At 39.3% G+C, this 17,774-nt stretch overlaps 1 protein-coding gene across 2 annotated transcripts in view; it reads left to right on the plus strand.

Moving 5' to 3' along the window:
- The window catches only part of GHR (growth hormone receptor), a gene marked incomplete at both ends in the record, with an annotated part of 119,621 nt that overhangs the window by 59,010 nt on the left and 42,837 nt on the right, over window positions 1-17,774 (plus strand). The window contains one exon of one of the 2 annotated variants that reach the window (XM_084234093.1): window positions 1,990-2,055. The exons of the other annotated variant lie outside the window; for it this stretch is intronic. Within the exon in view, the coding sequence (XP_084090219.1) occupies window positions 1,990-2,055 (66 nt within the window). The remainder of the gene's footprint in view (window positions 1-1,989; window positions 2,056-17,774) is intronic. 2 annotated transcript variants of the gene reach the window in all.

Genomic DNA, 17,774 nt, shown 5'->3' on the forward strand with positions numbered 1-17,774 from the left:
TTTTCTTTTGTAGCCAGCAACAGCTTGGCACTGGTATAAGTCTGTAGTCCTTCTTCAAGGATGCCATTTGTTGCTTTTATGTCTTGATTCATCACATACTGTGGAAGGTGTTAGCTGAGTTGTGCTTTTTTGTTTCATGAGAATGTTACCAAATACTGACACCATAAAGGGGAATGCACCAGATGGCTGCTTGCAAGAAAAGTCAAACCTATTTTGTGAAGAGCCAAGAGTGGCCAGCGCTCCCCAAGCATTTCCGGGCCTGAGGTTTGGCTTCGCACATTCCCTTGGGGTCTCATAACTCACCCTCACATTCCATTTCAGTCATCATTCTGGAAGAACTTGTCAACTTTACTGCTGAATTCAGCCTGAAAACTGTTGTCCATTAGTTTTCTCACTCTTCAAGCTTAAAATTGAAACTAAATTCCTGGTTAATTGTTACCAAATTAACACATGATCATGTGCCATCTCATCTCATGATTAACTTAATTTTCCTCTTCCTAAGTTATCAAAATTTTCTCAAGGCATATATAGCTGTCAGTTAAACATGACATTCACAATTGGAAGTTACATAAACCTTTGAGCCAGCCAAACCTTCATCAAAAATAATGTTTTAATGCTCAGCTTAGGACATAGGGTAATAAACAAACTGTTGCAAGGAATTGGGGTTTGGGGATCAGGTTTAGATAACAGTAATAATGATGACTGAGGGTATCGAGGCAGTGAGTAGACTTGAGGGGATTGTCGTAATATGCAGTTTTCCACATTAAAATCAATGTGTAGTACATTAGCTATTCTAGGAAATGTGTGTTCTGTTTGCTTTTTGTCATAATTTGGGAGTAATTATCTTCTACAGATGAAGTTAATAAAAGTTAATAAAATTTAGAGAAAATAAAAATAATTTCAGAACTAATAGTCACATAGAATTGAAGTTGTTCATTCACCAAGACCCCCAAAGTCAACTTCACTTGGAAAGTACTCACACTTGATAGACCCATACTGAAAAAATTTGCAAGAGTTCAAATTCTGAAACATTTAATGGGAGGATCTTGACTTGGTCTGCTAGGTTGTATATTACGAACATCGGCTCCGAGTCTGCTTCCTACAATTAACTACAATGTAGGAGAGAAGTTAGTGAAAAAGCACCTTGAAAATGGGGCTGATGGACAGGACAGGATTCATCCTGCTCTGAAATCCAGGGACGTGGGTCTGTGTCAACTCACTGCCCAGTTCCTCTTGGCTTCTTCATATCAGAGAAAGATTTCTTAGCACTGTTCCTGTCAGTTTCTATCTGTTCAGTGATTGCGGTGAGGCTGGATTGTCACCTGTCTAAGGATAACCTGGTGACGAGATCTAAAGAAGGGAATCCTAGAGAAACACTCACGTGACCATGACTTGCTTTTGTAGCTGAGATGCTTGCAAAATGGCCCAGTATAATAGTTCAAGATAGAATGACAATTACATTGATATTTTCCATTTTCTTTTTTAAATGCAACCTAAGATTCATATCAAACTCATAACAGCATTTACAGTGGTTGACTCTTTGCCCATCTCTTGTCATAAAGTTTCGTATCTCTCTGGCCCAATTTTTCACTTTTCCTCATTCCTTCTTTTTTCCCAGGGTTGCTCATATTGCTCTAAGAATAAACTCTTGACTAAACTGCTTTACATACCATTTTAAAGAATTTATGTCCCTCTTTGTTTTCACAAGCAAGACTCAAGTTGGGATTCAAATGATATAGGAAGGCATTTTTTCACTGTTTCTGAGATGTCCAGGCATGAGACCGGAGGTGACTAAGACCAAAAACCTTTTATTTGCTTTGATATTTATGAGTTCTTTTTACAGTTCTTTTTTAATTTAAAAAAAGAAGGGAGGAAATTTATGAGGTTGGGTCATGTCACATTTTATCATTTGAAAGTAAAATTGTAACAGAGCCACTTAAACCATTTTTTTCAGGGATGACTAATTGTTTTCTTCTCTTTCTGCTCCAGTCACGCCAACTCTCCTTAGCAGAGCATCCCAGAGTCTGCAAAGAGTTAATCCAGGTCTACGGACAAGTAAGAATTTCAGTCCTTTTTATGCCTTCAGCAATTTTGTCCATGCTTTACTGTAACTCAAGTCACTGTCTTTTATTTTATTTGGGATACAGGAACCGGATGGAAATTGCACTGACACGCAAAATTTTTTTCAGAATTTCTTTTGTACCTTCTTTGTAAGGCTACTTTTTTTCTTTAACTTGCTAATTTAGAGGTTAAATAAGGTCAAATTAGTGAGAAGGGGGGAAGAAACAATTTATTGTGAGTCAACAATATATTGAGTTTAAGAATCTTCCTTTTTCTCAAATCCTGTATCAAATTGTCATTGTTATTTTGAGATTTCTCTACCTAGTGATCATATTAACAGATGGTTAAACATTTTCTTTCAAATTGCCTTATACTTCAAAATTCTGCTTCATGCAAGTTTGCAAACTACATCTTTCTTAAAATGCCTTTGTGCATCCCCCTCTTGTCTGACAGTTTCCTCTTACCCCAAGACTGACCTCAAATATCCACTCTATTAGAAAGCTTCTCCAAATCCTCTCCATCTAAGAATGTGTGCTGCCTCTGTGCTTTCTGGCAACTTCATCTATTGCTCCCAGATAGATAACTTGAACTTTTAATGTGTTAGCATCGTACACAGAACTCCATGAATTGTGGGGCCTGCAGGAATGAATTAATTACATCAAACTTTAAAGTCCAGGTTTCATCTCTTTAAAAAAAAAAATTTATTCCTGATCACATAGTAATCACTTAGCAATTAACTCCAGGGATGGATTTGATTTCTAGTGGAGCTGGGTGTTCGAGTCCACATCATATAATAAAGGGAGGGGCAGACTGCCTAACTGAACTTAAGCCATTGCTCACATTGGTAATTCTGGTGTCACGAAATCATCATTTAGATTTTGACTAAATAGCAGAGTAAATTTCTGATGTGAGATATAACAATAATCCCTTGGAGGTGACTAAAGGGAGAGTTGGTGCATTAACGGATGTCATCCTCTCGTTGGTTATGCCAGACCACAGCACCACAACACTCCTGGTTTAGATGTCACTGATGTGCTAATTAACCTGAGGGGTTATAAAAGGGTGTTAGGTTATGTTTGGGTTATTCCAGAGCCTTCACTCAGAAGATGCTGTGACTTGTCACTTTCAGTAACAAGACAGGAGAAGAAATCTGTGAAGAATGTTTTACTAATAGCGCATGTTTCCATCCTCATTGTGACCTTCAAATACACCCAGACATAACACTCTGCCTTCCACCTTCTCCCCATGGTGGAATGTCTTCTCTAAGCTATTTTCTTTCTGAAGTCATAGGTTCTGAGAAGCCTGAACACTGAGCCTTGTTGAAATGTAACCTCCAGGTAAGGGAGAAGTGTTAAAGAAACCCATTAGTTATTTGGTCCTGTCAGACATTTGGTGGATATTGATTTCTGTCTTTGTGAAGACTAAGAATGCTAGCTAATGATCCCTTATCTATGGTGAAACACAGACACTGACCTTTTCACACAAGGAAAAAATCTTATGCTTCTGCTTCTCATCAAAAGTTACCTGAGCTCTATCCCAGAGTTGATTGGATAAAGCAGCTCCTGTCAATGGCTGCACCTGCGCCAATGCACACCTCCCCAGTGCCCTTGCCAGGACAGGGCCACCTTTACCCCTCGCACCCCAACAGAATGGGTGCTCACACCACTTCACTGTGCCCCTGTGCACACTGTCGCTCTATCACAAGTGTTGAACTCTCTGCTCTGCCCCAGCACTAAGCTCTGCACCTGATGAGAAAGAGATAAGATAGTGTCTGTGTCCTGATGTTAGGGAGTTCCTATTCTCCCTAAGGATGGATTTTTACATGGAAAAACCATGTTCAACATGAAATGTCCTATCAGTACACATTCCCCATGTGCACTTTTCTAAATTCTCAGATTCAAAGCAAAATCATGCAAGAAAAAATAAAGACCCTCTCAGAAAATCCTAGCAGACTTCATTAAGCATAAATAAATGTCACCTACCTGCTACAGGCCACCTTCAAGCTTGGGCTTTGTGATAACCCCTCTTCTCCCGCCTCCTACCGCCTACCCCATCTCTCTCTCTCCTTCCTTGTATCCATCTTTTTGTTAAAAACAATTTTAAGAACCCAAGATGTGGCTGCTCTAAAGAACCTTAACTATCTTTGATGTCCGCCCCCTCCAACTGCCTATTTTTTAAATGCAAACCTATCCCAAGACACAGAAATCTACCTGCCACCATCTCAGCCCCACTTGTAAGTCTAGACTACTTAGTATTCCCTGGGCACACTTTGCTGTCCCTTACCTAAGACTTTGCTCATTCAATCCCATCTTCCAGAACCATCCTCCCACCTGACCTTGCATACTATAAATATAAATCCTGCCCATACTTTAAGGCCAGCCAAAGCACTTTGACCCTTGGCTTGAAGCAATCCCTTACTTCTCATCATAGAGGTCATGCTATTTCATACCACTTTTACGGGATACAGTAAATACAGCTTTGGAGCATAGATATTTGCATATTTCTCTATCTTTATAAACAGCTGTGTCTTATTCAGAATTGTATAGCTCAGAGTGCCTAAAGAGTTCCCTGAATACAATAAGCCATCAGTGATATTGCAAATAAATTAATTAAATGGAAGAAAACTTAAAAGCTCCTTGGTCACCTACCCATCTCCACATTTAATCAGTAGCCTGTACCACTGTTATTATGGAGCCTCTTGACTCACTGGGACCCTTCATAGAGGATCTGACCTCCCCCTGTGCTAATTATACATTAATCACATTAAGTTCCATTGCTGAAAGGGCTTATAGGAATCAAATGGTTTATACTGACAGGACAGCTTCCTTACAGGCAAAGGATACCACAGAGCAACAGCAGAATAGGAATATGCATTGACCAGGGTCTGGAGAACACATGCATAGGCCTCTTTGTCCTTCCACCATTCAGTCACATGGGACATACTTTGTCTCCACTACCCAGGTTCCTGCTAAGCACCTAGGGAGCAGGGAGCCCAAAGTCTGCTCCTGATGGAATTTCCTATCATGAGCTAGTCATATAAGTACATTCTGTCTATATATATAAGTACATTCTGTCTATACACGGCCAGCCTTACCTATCAGCCCCCAGGTTCCACTAAATTTAGGTGCAAATAAGAAATCCAGTTATACTACTGCATAGCATTGACAGGCTGATATGTTACTCTGATGTATCACCCTAATACAACTCATGGGCCCATAACTATACAACCTCCTTCATTTTTAACTAACAAAGTCCACACACAGCATTGCCATAGTCAGTAACTTTGGAGAAAAGTGTGCATCAAATCATACCAAGATTAACCCATGCATTACATCACCTAAAGAATCACCTGTAGCTCTAATCTTTTGTTTACCCAAAAGTCTCTGTGGCATTTTCTAAGCCCTTACTTTGCTTTCTGTGTGGTGAAAGGGCCTCATCTGTGTGAATGGGTATCTGTTAATGAGCACATGCTAACAGACCTTCCAGAGTAGGTCCTTAAGAAATATTTTCTGGAAAGAAAGCTGTTTATGCCCAGTTATCCCCAGGAAAACCTTTCAGCCCATACACATGAGTGGCAGCAGACTTCACCCATGAAAAGGCCAGCCCAGAGTAAATAAAAGCAAAAACATGCACTTGGGAAAAGCTTAAGGGAGTTTACAGTTTGAAGAGCTATCCAGATATCTTCGTTATGCTTTAAAATTTGCCACTGGTATAAACTTGCCACTAGGCAAGCTTTTTTTTTTTATTTATTTATTGCTGGGAAGAGTGCTGAAGATGATTAGAATCTTCTCAAGAAAAGCAAAACTTTTTTTTTTCCTCTTAAGAAGCCAGACTTCTCAGTTCAGGTGCTGTGGATGCACATTCTTTGGTTTTTCCAGTAATTTCTTTCTTTCTCATGTATGATTGATTATTGCCAGAGGATTTGCTGATGACTACAGCCAAATGTGTAACTTAGAAAAATTTTCAGATGATTGCACATCGTTCTAAGAGGATTTTCCCTCTCATGTTTTAAATGTCATTCCTTTTCACTGAATGTAAAAGTTTACATATCGTCATCAATGACATTTTCACCTCAAGATAAATATCCAATTAGAGAAAAATATTAGTTGCCTTGACTGTCCTTTGGAGCATCAGTTAATCCAAGATTTTATGAAAACATCTTTCTGAACGCAAATATCAACCACTGCTTAAAGAATAAAGTTTTGAAAAGATTTCAAAAGATCTTTATAAGAGATGGACACAAAAAGTAAATTGCTTACTTTTTCTATAATTTCACATTCTCCTTCATAATCACGAGTTACTTTCACTTGTCAATGAATAATACTTTGAGACCAAAATTTAAAACCATAGCCAACATCTTGTCTGTTCAAGCCCTTAATCATGTCACTTAGCGTGACTTCTGTCCTGGACCCTAATGTTACTTTCCTGCCTCCTTTTTTTCTCTATTTTCAAGTCATGCTACCCTTGCTTCCAGGTTCCTTTTTTCTCCCATGTCCCTAGAGCTGAAGATGTTCACACATGGATCCTCCGTGCTTTTCTAGCCTTTTCTTCCTGTGTCTTTTTACACCACTGTTTATATCCCTGCATTCTTGCTTCATTATAAGCATTCATAGTGACCTCGGTAAAAATTTCCTTCCCTTTCCTCCCCATTGATAGGACAATCCTTCATGAATTTTGTCTTTAGGCATATTTCAAATATCACCTTATCCACGAAGTTTGTCACAGTCCCCTCCCAAAGAAAATGTTTGTTCCCACCTGGAATCTCTGTGGTCATTTTTCCTTCTGAAGGAACAGAGTCTATGATACAGTGCTTGAGGAACCCGGTCTCCGGGCATGACAACTTCGGTGTAAGTCCAATTCTAATGTTGACTTCCTGCGTGATCTTACCTCAGGTCCATAATCACCATGTCTTGGTTTTTGTTTCTTTACCTCTAAAGTAGACATGCTAATTATACCTATCTCACTAAGCTGTTGTGAGAATTGCAAGTGTTGATATATTTTTAGTAATTAGGATAGTATCAGACCCCATGGTATTTATTGTAATTCCTCATAACTCTTATTTATTCCAACAAGTGTTAGATGTGAACTATATGAAATAACCCATATGCAAGCCCTTTTAGACCTTTTTGTCATTTGTTTCAACCTTGAGAGTTCTGTGTGCTTTCTATTCCTTCCTAATAGACAGCATAGGGGCTATTTCTTATACGTCCTTGCAACCTACATTGCCTGCTAAGTTCAGGGCATATGCCAAGTGTTTAATGAGTAGTTACTGGATTTTGCACATAAGTGAAAAAAATGATAAAAAAGAGAAGCCAGTGTCCCCCAATATTTTAATTACTCATTGGCTACCACAGGGTACCTCCATACCCTTCAGCAGTCACTTATGAAAGAGAAGGGATAAAGATGGGACGGGGCAAGGGAAGGGAGTGGAGATTTCTCTCGTCCATCATGGAGTATAAATCTTATCTTTCCTAAAAACCTTTGCACGGAACCCTAGATCCAGGTCACAGGACCAGTGTTGGGCTTTCTCAGGGTGTGTCCCAGGACAAGGCTGCATCATCTCTTGCACTATCCCTTTGGTATTCACCTGTCTAGGAAATAATAGCCCCCTCCTGCCTGTGCCCTGTTGCTGCCCCTATAAGAATCGAATGACCCCCTCAGATTTAAGCATTCTTTTTCATCAGATAGTTTCAACCTTGAGGACTTACTAGCTGACAATAAGCTAAAATAAGCCCAACATAAGGGGAATGTGTCCATGTAGAGTTGGTATCTTAGAGAGTGCAGCCTTTTTTTGTTATAAAGAACTTGAGCTTTGGACATGCATTAGAGAGTTTCCCTGACAAGGGGTGCTAACTTTGAGTTCTTGACAGTCTACTGTTTATAAATGATTCAGTAAGTAAACCCAGATTATACGATTCCTTTTAAGGAAACACTGTTTATGTTGGCTCTCTTATACCCAAACTAGCGGTCAGCCCTTCCTGACTCACACGCAACATAGCATATCTCCATATAATACCAAACATCTACAAATACTACTTATCCCCCTTCCTTGTTTCTCTGAAGCAGGAGGAAGAATATGCACTTTATATCAGAAGAAACAAAGGTACAGAGAAAACAGCTTTCCCAAGTCTCTTAACAGACTGACAAGAGAGGAAAGAAGATATTGTCACAGAAATGCTTTGTATCTGGCCCTAGATGAGCAAAACAATATATAAATAATGCATAATATTGATAGTTCAAATAATGTTCACTTATCTCAAAATACAGTGACTTTTTCTAGCCTGAAATACCCAGATAATGCCCGCCATTGTTTTCACATGTGTTAGCACTTTTTTATACATAGCCCTGCTTTCACATATAATTGTTGGGAGATAAGAACTCTTTTAAGGTAAGTATTAGGTCTTACCTTTTTTATCCTCTTTCATCTCCCAAGAATTTGCTGATCCATACAAGTGGTTAAGTAGCTATTTACCCCTTAGCTTACAAGAGATCTGTTCTTCTCACAGCTCAGGATCAGCCTCCTAAAGCACTTTCAGCTCCCTCTGGTTAAAAACACATATTAAAGTCTTCTATTTCTTCTAGAACCCAAACATTAAGAAAATAGTTAGATTTCTGTGGGTATTGGGCCTCTAAAAGCCTTCATCCTAGAAAGTGTACATATTACAGCAAAAAGTCTGAGAAAGAAGGTTAAGCACCTCCCTAACAATTCCAGTGTGCCTGTGTATATTCTATGTACAAATTCTCAGTATGATTTCTCTTCCAAAGCATAACATTGATTTTTCAAGGATGAAATAGACAAGCATTCTTTCACCCTGCGTGACCCCAGTAGGTGACAGATACCCTGTAGTAACTCTCAAAAGTTAAAGCATGCCGAAGTTGGCTGTGACCCTTGAATTCTTCTACCCTGCAGCCTTCTGATTTGAAGCAGAGTTTTTATCTTCAAAAACAACTCTAATTACTACTCTAAAGAGCTTTGGCTTCTGCACCCAGGAAACTCAAGGGAGAGGACACCTGAATCTGTCATTCTAGAAAGGTCTTTGTCCACACCAGCTCCTACTTGTGGTGAACAATTTTTTCAGATAATGTGTGCTTGTGCATTGAAGAAGAAAACTTGAATTCATTGTATAGTTGTGCTCTGACTTTCATGCAGATTAATCTATAGACTGAAGAAATCCATTACACATCACATTTATAAAAAGATTTGTGGAATTCAAACACGGGTACCATTAAACTCAAGTTAGTGTGCCTCAAGGCAATTATATGCAGTAAGTGATAGTGTTTTGAAACCAAAAATAATCAAGAGGTGATTTTTTTTTCCCTAAAGAACTTACAAGTTGTACAAGTTTCAAAGGATTTTTTAAAATATAGGATCTATAGGAAATTGATTTGTGGGCAATTCACAATATATAACATACTTTTTAGATTAAGTGTTTAGGGCCTCCCTGATGGTGCAAGGGGTTAAGACGCAACCTATGAAGCTGTCTGCAGCCACTGCAGCATGAGTTCTATCCCCAGCCAAGGAGCAACCCACATGGTGAAGCAGACCTCTCCTACCTCGCCCGCTGCTCCCCTCAGCAGTGTATTTCTCATTGATCTGCCTGTTCTGTTCTCCACTCTGTCTCTGGTGAATCCTCTTACCCACCACACCTCTGGCCTACACCCCAGTTCTTGTATGCATAAATAAATAAATCTTAAAAAAAATAGATTAACAATTTAAACCAGGCAAACTGTGGTCCTCATACCAGATGCTTGTTTTTCTAAGTAGTTTACTTGCAACACAGCCATGCCTATCTGTTTTAGATGGTCTATGGCTGCTTTGGGGGCCCATTGGCAGAACTGAGTAACTGAAGCATAGACCATAAGCCTCCAACAATAGAATACTGGTCCTTTAAGAAAAAGTGTGCCAATCCCTGTGTTAAGGAAAAAAAACAATTCTGTAATAAAGTATTTTATGGACTTTATCATTATGTTTGTATTATTACCTTTTAGTCTCCTGTAGAAAAATAACTAATTTGGTAACATTCATGAAAATACAGGATTCTCTTTACAAATTCACTTGAATTTGTAAATCAACTCTTGAAATATAAGATGATATTGTGAAGTAAGAATAAATAGTTCTGCTAATCAGTGTGGACATGTACAAATTTATCATCGTTATTAAAGGTACTCCATCAAATAAAAGCCAACATTTATAAATGCTTGGGGATGGGTGGAAGGACAATAACTGGCAACTGAATTGTCCGAGATGTGTCATTACATAATGTTATCAGGAGTTAGTCAATATAATACATGGCTGCAGTTTGAGGGCAAACTTGACTTTGCAGGCTTGTAGATCTTTCATAAACTGACTGCTGCCACTGAGTTTCTGCTGAAGAAAGAAATAACAGAAGGCTCTTCTGTTAGGAAATTGTGTGCAGTCAAAGACTCATAAACTTGAAACCACAGAGCATCCTAACAGATTTTATGATTCAGCTGTTTAAGTCCTCAAGGTGTTCACAAGCGGCACTCTTGTCTTTACTGCTACACATTATCCTTTGATTTTCATGTGTCAGGGAAAACAGCCTATAATTTTTTTCTTTAAGATTCCTTAAGAAATAGAATTTTTAAACTTCAAGTTGGATTATCATGAAAGGAACTGTTTTCAGGAGCACCCACTTGTGCTCTGTGTAGTCAGCACATGTGGCTTTATGCACCTGCCTTCATAAGGCTCCCACCAGGCAGACCCTTGAGGGATGGAGAAACATCTGGGTACCATTCTTACAGCAACTAAGTTCTTTTTCTGAATTCCAAAAGTTTTGAAGTTGAGTTGGTTGTGGTTTTCCGCATAACTCAAATGGTTTGTATATACACGGCAACTTCTAGATTGTAAGTTCTTCTTTGAGGCCAGGGGAATGAGTCTGTCTTATTACATGTTCTGTTCCTTCCTCACAACTTAACCTGGGCCCTGGATGAAATGCTAACATAGTATTTGTTGCATGAACTTCATACCGAGATTTCAAAATTACTTGAGAGCAAATGGAGAAGGGGAGTGGAGAGAGAGGCATTAGCAAAGGTTCCATGGTATCTGAGTTGGGTACCCACCCCACCCTCCAACACTAAAGCTAACACAGATGAGTAATAGAATTGTTCTTCAGATGGGAGAGCAGTTGATGTGTTTCCTCTTCTGCCTCATTCTGCCTCATTCTGCCATGTTTCTTTTTTAATGTCCCTCCAAGCAGACAATAAGGCCCTATGAATATCTTATTGTTATCAATAATGATTGCAACAAACTCTTGTTATTGGTTTCTGCTGGTCATAGGATGTGTGAGATTTTTGGACTTTGGAGAACTGGAGACCTGGAGTTGTTGTGGATGTGTTCACCTAGCATTCTACCAATATAATCCGGGCTTCAATTTCTCCATCTGTAAGTGGAGATATCAACATCCTAACTCAAAGGGATTTTTCGAATAGCATATGAGTGAGATAGAAAAATTCCTGGCTCAAAGTAGATATGGAATAAATGTTAGATGTTTTATTATTGTTCCTCCTGCTACTGCTACTCTTACTCTTACTCAAAGTAGTGTGGCCTGGTCACTGGGAGCACCAGACCTACCTCTGCACCCCACATGCCAAAGCTTATCTAGTTCGTAAGCTCATCTTATCTTCTGGGAGAACAGGAAGGATGCTGGGTCTAGTATAGTTTCTCTTTTCTTTGAGAAATAAATTTTTAAGGAATTAAAGTTCTCATAGACTCCAGAGAAAACCTGTACCATTTAGTTTGATTTGAAAACCTAGTGATTTCAAAAATGTGAAAATTAATTTCACAAATTTTAATATCAATATCTTTTAATGTTCATTTGTCTCTAAAGTGAAAAAAAAATGATTTTGTACCCCCAGTATATTCCACTCATTCCCATTCCTGTTTGCCAGGTGAATTCATGCCATACATTAAGAAAAACCCCATAAGGTAGCTTTCAGTCTGTCACTGACTAGAGGAGCTTTTGGTATGAAACTGCTAGGGGTAAGTGTACATCACCCATAGTACAGATAAAAGCTTTTTATTTGTCCAGGAACATAAGCAAAAGACAGGTTTAAAAAACTTAGTTAAGATCCTTGAGAATAGAGTTTCCTTGCTATGCACTTGGTTGCTCAGAACTGACCCATCGTGGACAGGAATGAAATCTGTCTTGAGAATGAATGAACGGTCAGGCAGGACAGAAGTTCCTTGTGCTTGGGTGAGTCACTATGCTATAGGCTCGGAGCCTGGGTAGAAAACAGTACCACAATGTTAATCTTGCAAACTGACTTGAGGTGTCTGGGGATGGCTGCAGCAAGCCAAATCAAATGAGAGTGCCCCCAGAAACCCCCCAGCGGCCACCACACACTAACCACTGTATCTTGCCCATCCTGGATCTTCCAATTAGGGTCAGTGTGGAAACCAGCCTGGGAATCGTGTTTCCTATACTTGTTCATATTGAGGTTTAGGAGGTTTATATTCTTTTTTGGCTCCTTGGTTTCTGAAATTCTTGTTCAGAGAAACATTAAGTTAGTGATTCCCTCATTACCATATGTTTCTGTTACTAACAGAAGGTAAATAAATCACTTAAAATAAAACAATTCCGTCGTCTTCAGTGCACTATAAACATAGCCTTAGCTTAGACTGTAATTATAGTATGTGGGTGATACTGCTGAGAAAATGGTATAATTATAACATTATGGCTGAGAACCCTCTGAGTTAAAACATTGAGCTCCACTGTGCAAAGTATAAGGTGAGATTGTGGTCCTTTTTCAGTGCAAATAAGACTAATTATCCCAAAGTTCTGTTGTTATGCTATTGATAGCATGATAGAATCACAGGTCAAAGTAAAGCAAAGGGAAAATCTGATGCCTTTCTCGAATTTTCTCTTGAAGTCTTATATTCAAGTGCAGGGCAGAGCAGAGAAGCTGACCCAACTTGAAGGAAGTGTGAATAAAGCACAAGAAACTAGCCAAACACAGCCCATTGCTGGCTTTTCTCCTCATTTCCTCATGCAAGGACCTTAGATGTGTATGGCAAGTGCCTAAACTCCTGTTTCCCTGATTCTAAAGTTCTTACTGAAAAAAAATTTTTTATTTACTTCCCTGAATCAGGCTTTCTTTTCCTTTTAACAAATGTGTCCACTGATTCTAGATTTATGCCTCAATTAGAGGAGATGGTTTCTGTATCTTGATGGGGATACGGATGACTCTATACACTTGTCAACTCATTTAAATGTAAGCTCAAGTTTGTGCTTTTAATTGTGCATCAAATTTATCTTATTAAAAAAATATTTTAAAGACTGGTGGATTCCAGCAACAAGAAATAGAAGCATAGTGAGAAAACTTGGCCTAGTGTTCCTGCTGCACCTTGTGAAAGTCATGGCCGTTTTGAGAGCAGTTTCCTTGATTTTAAAAAATTGGAATATTTGTACATTTGTGTTTACAGAGATCAGGTGTGACAAAATGTGTAAGTCCCTCACAAGTATTCTAAGGCCCTAGTCATAAAGTTCTGAGGACTTGTGGATTGTTCCAAACAGAGAAATAGGGTGGCAGAGACTTTCTGTACTGTAACCAAGTACTTGGGTGAGGCTGATGTGGCCGCCCATGTAAAGAAACTGTGTGGATCTGTGTGTGTGTGCATATGTGTGTGTGTCATTTAGGATGAAAAGGAAAAGAATTGTCTTCCTAACTTCATCTCTATTTGTATTTTTTCCTAGATTTCATTTCTCCCTTTACTCCAAGCCTCCTTTTTTAATAGAGCTGAAAATGGAGATTTTGCTTAGTCTTGTCTTGCCCTTGGTCTATGATTGTTCTAATTGAAGAAAAATAATAGTAAAGAGCAGGAGGAGGAAATGAAGAAGGGACGGGGAAAGTAGATATCAATAATAAGTGGAAATAGAAATAAAAATATTTTCCATACCCAACTGGTAGCTTAAATGGCAACTGCCTGCAGATTTGAGGTGTTTCAGACTTTGCAAATTTTGTAACATCCTCACCAAACCATGACAACCTGCAATACCTACAATACCTACAGCCCCTAAAATTCTATCTATTAAACCTGGCCAGTATTTCTTGTTGGAATCAATAACAACTCTTCTGAGGTTCAAAAAGCACAACTAATTTTTCTAAAATTTTCCTCAAATGAGAAGAGTATTTGAAATGAAACTGGCAGAAGCAGGCGTCAGAAGCCTGTCTGAGATGCTCACACACAGAATCAGACAGACAGAATTCTGCTGCCACTGACTATTAGTTAGTCCAAGGTCAGTCACTGTGAGCCTTAAGCTGCTGATCTGTAAATAAGAACAAATACCACCTACTTTATAAACTTTTGTGAAAATTTCCACTGTTGAACATGTTGATTTCCTCCCTTTTTCTATTCAGCTCTGAGAATTGGTTGTATAGAGTCATAAGACAAGGGAAAAGGACATAAATATACCAAGCCCAAGATCTGATATCAGCATATTTTTACATGGGTACTTATTTAGAATTTTATCAGTGGAATAAGTAATATTTGTAAAATAATAATTATTAATTTCAAGTAAACAAAAATGCCTTTATGAATCTGGAAAAATAAGCTGAAGATAAATATTCAACAGGGCCTCCCCGTTGGCGCAGTGGTTGAGCGCTGGGTTGCCACGCTGCCCCCAGCCTCTGCATCCCCGGCCACCGGCGAGGGTCCCCGATGACGCGCAGAACTCTCCTGCCGCCTGCTGCTCCCCTCAGCAGTGTGTTTCATCGGTCTGCCTGTTCTGTTCCCGTTCTGGCTCTGGTGGATTCTCACCCTCCCGTGCTTCTGACTGTACCCAGTGCTTGTATAAATAAATAAATAAATCTTTAAAAACAAATAAATATTCAACAAACGAGGAAATTATCAGAGTGTTATGGCACAGGGCAGTTGATTTTTTGCAAAGTAATACAGATACCATAAAACTCCATTTAAGAGTCAAAGCTGTAAAATCTGATTCTCTTTGAAGTGCTCTGGAAAACAGACGTCTGGAGAATTATGGTCTACTCCCAGGGACTTCTTTCCCACTAGATAAGCAACCTCATACACAAAAAGAACAGCCAGAGTAACTAAAGGAGATGAAATGATTTATCAGCACTGGTTAAAATAATTCTAAAAAGCATGATCCTGGGCATGTGGTGGGGTGATTTCTGAAGATATTTTGAAAGCAAAATAGCCCAATCCCAGGATTTAGTTTGAGTACTATAAAGCAATGTGACAGACTGAGAAAACAGAATGTTCTGGAAATCCTGTTTACTTTGGTGGTCAGCCAGCCATCCTGGGGAGAAACCGGAGTCCATTCCATGAAGAAATGTAAATTTCAGTTGAAATAAAAAATTACAAAGGTGTGTTTCAACCTTCAGCCTACAAGTGAATTGGGAGTGTTTACTGAGCCCCTATGAGAACCTAAAATTAAGTAACACAGGGAGTAGATGGGCAGGGGGCCTGGCAGTTAGATAGAACATAAGCTCCCTGAACCTGAAGGGCTTACAATTTATTGAGGGCTGTTTGTCCCCATTTTCCCTACAGGATGATGTTATTCAAAGTCCTATAAGAGGGCACATCAGTTTAAAGGGATAATATTACAGACAGCAACACTGTCACTTAAATGCTTCCATTATATTCACTACCCCAGTTATCTGCAGTTGCCTGGGGGAATTGCAAGCAAGGACAGGAAAATGCTAGTACCAGCCAGTTCCAGATAATGAAATTATTTGCTCCCAAAACTTTCAGTCTGTTATTAAATTAGATTGGTTGGGACTGAAAAGTAATAGAACTGATTTTTTTTTATGTGGCTCATGAATTAATTTAACTCCAAAGATTTAAAAATCCTTTGAGCAGTAAAATCATTCAGATTTATTCAAAATTTCCCAAGGTATAGACTTATTTATTGCTATTGTTTCATTTTTCTTTTTCTTTTTTTATTGTAATGTTGGTTTACAACACCATGTATGTTTTAGGGGTGTAGGATAAGGAGCACAGTGTGAGAAGGCCCCTAGTAGAGGGAGGATCATGAGGGCCTTGGTGGTTGTGGTGTCGTAACATCTTTAGAGGTGTGAACCTATACCCCCAAATCTTATGCAATGTTGTAAACCATTGTTACCTCAGAAAAATAATACAGTAAAAATAAATAAAACATGGTCTTTAAAAGTAATGAAATTGGTACCACATGAATTTACAAAATTACAGTCTGCATGTGGGAGGGTTGACACTCTCCAGTGTTATGGTGGGGTGCCAGATGGGGTCTCTGGTCTGATGGGTGCCAACTTTTAAAGACCATTTTTTTTTAAAGATTTATTTTTATTTATTTATACAAGCACCGGGTACAGTCAGAAGCGCGGGAGGGTGAGAGAATTCACCAGAGCCAGAGCCGGGAGCAGAGCAGGCAGAAGGACCGAAGTACACTGCTGAGGGGAGCAGCGGGCGGCAGGAGAGGTCTGCGTGCCATGTGGGACCCTCCTCCAGAGGCCGGGGAGCAGCCGGGGATCGAACCAGCGCTGCAGAGGCTGCGGGCAGCTTCGCTACCCAGTGCTCAACCGCTGCACCACCAGGGAGGCCCTAAATACCATATTTTTATTCTATTTTTCTTACCCTATGATTTCCCCAAACTAAATGAGCTTACAGAGAAGCGAAATGGGTTATTTCCATTAAGACCTATTCTTTCAGTTTGTAAAACACTAGCAAAGTTATTATTTGGTGCAGGACTGTAAGGGCGTGTTACATGTTGAGAGGAGCAAGAAAAAGCAGGCTTTTTAAGTTCTGTTGAAGACGTTCATCATTAGACTTACCCCCTGAAAATATAATAGTATTTCCATAGCATTTACCATGTGATGATCTAAGCACTTTACACATTTTATTTTTTAGTTAAATTTATCAGTGATTCACATGCCTACATAACTGGGGGGGTACATTTTTACTCCTCCATATGTACGTGTTTTACTCAACCTCCACCAAACCTCCAGTGCCAATGCCTTTCCCCTGTCTTCCTCTATTTCTTCCTCCTCTTGTTCCCTCTGGTAACCAGTAAATTTTTCACTAAGTCCAATATTTGTTTTTGCTGTGTTTTGCCAGTATTTTTTTTGTATTTATGTTCCATAGATAATTGAAACCATCTGATAACTGTTTTTTACTTTTTGACATTTTATTTAGCATAATCACCTCACGGTCCATCCATTTTGTCCCAAAAGACACTATTTCATCTTTTTTGAAAGCTGAGTACTATTCCACTGAGTATATATTCCATGACTTGGCAACGGTGAACAGTGTTGGCTCTGTACATAGGCGCACATAAGTTTTTTCATGTTAGAATTTTCATTGTCTTAGGGTAAAGACTTAGCAGAGGTACTGCTGGTTGGTTTTCCATATGACTGCATCAAATCACACTTTACATATTTTAAATCACAGCAATCCTCTGTCAGATAATTATCCTTATCTGACAGATGAGGAAACTGAGTCACAAGGAGGTTTTGTTTTTTTGTCCCCCCCCCCCCCGGAGTGATTTCCCAGAGCGCACACAGCCAAGAAGTGAGGAGCCGTGACTCACGCCCAGGCCTCCTGACTCGGGTGTCGTTGCCCATCACCACACGCCACAACGACACCTCTTTACGGTTTTTTTGTTTGTTTGTTTTTTGGAGCTGTAAAACAGCTTGCAGGGATATTGGCTTGCAGGGATGGTAGATGGCATTCTCCCTAGATTCACATCATCTTGCCT

This window comes from Talpa europaea, assembly GCF_964194135.1.
Source record: "Talpa europaea genome assembly, chromosome: 5".
In the NCBI taxonomy this organism is placed as follows: Eukaryota; Metazoa; Chordata; class Mammalia; order Eulipotyphla; family Talpidae; genus Talpa; species Talpa europaea.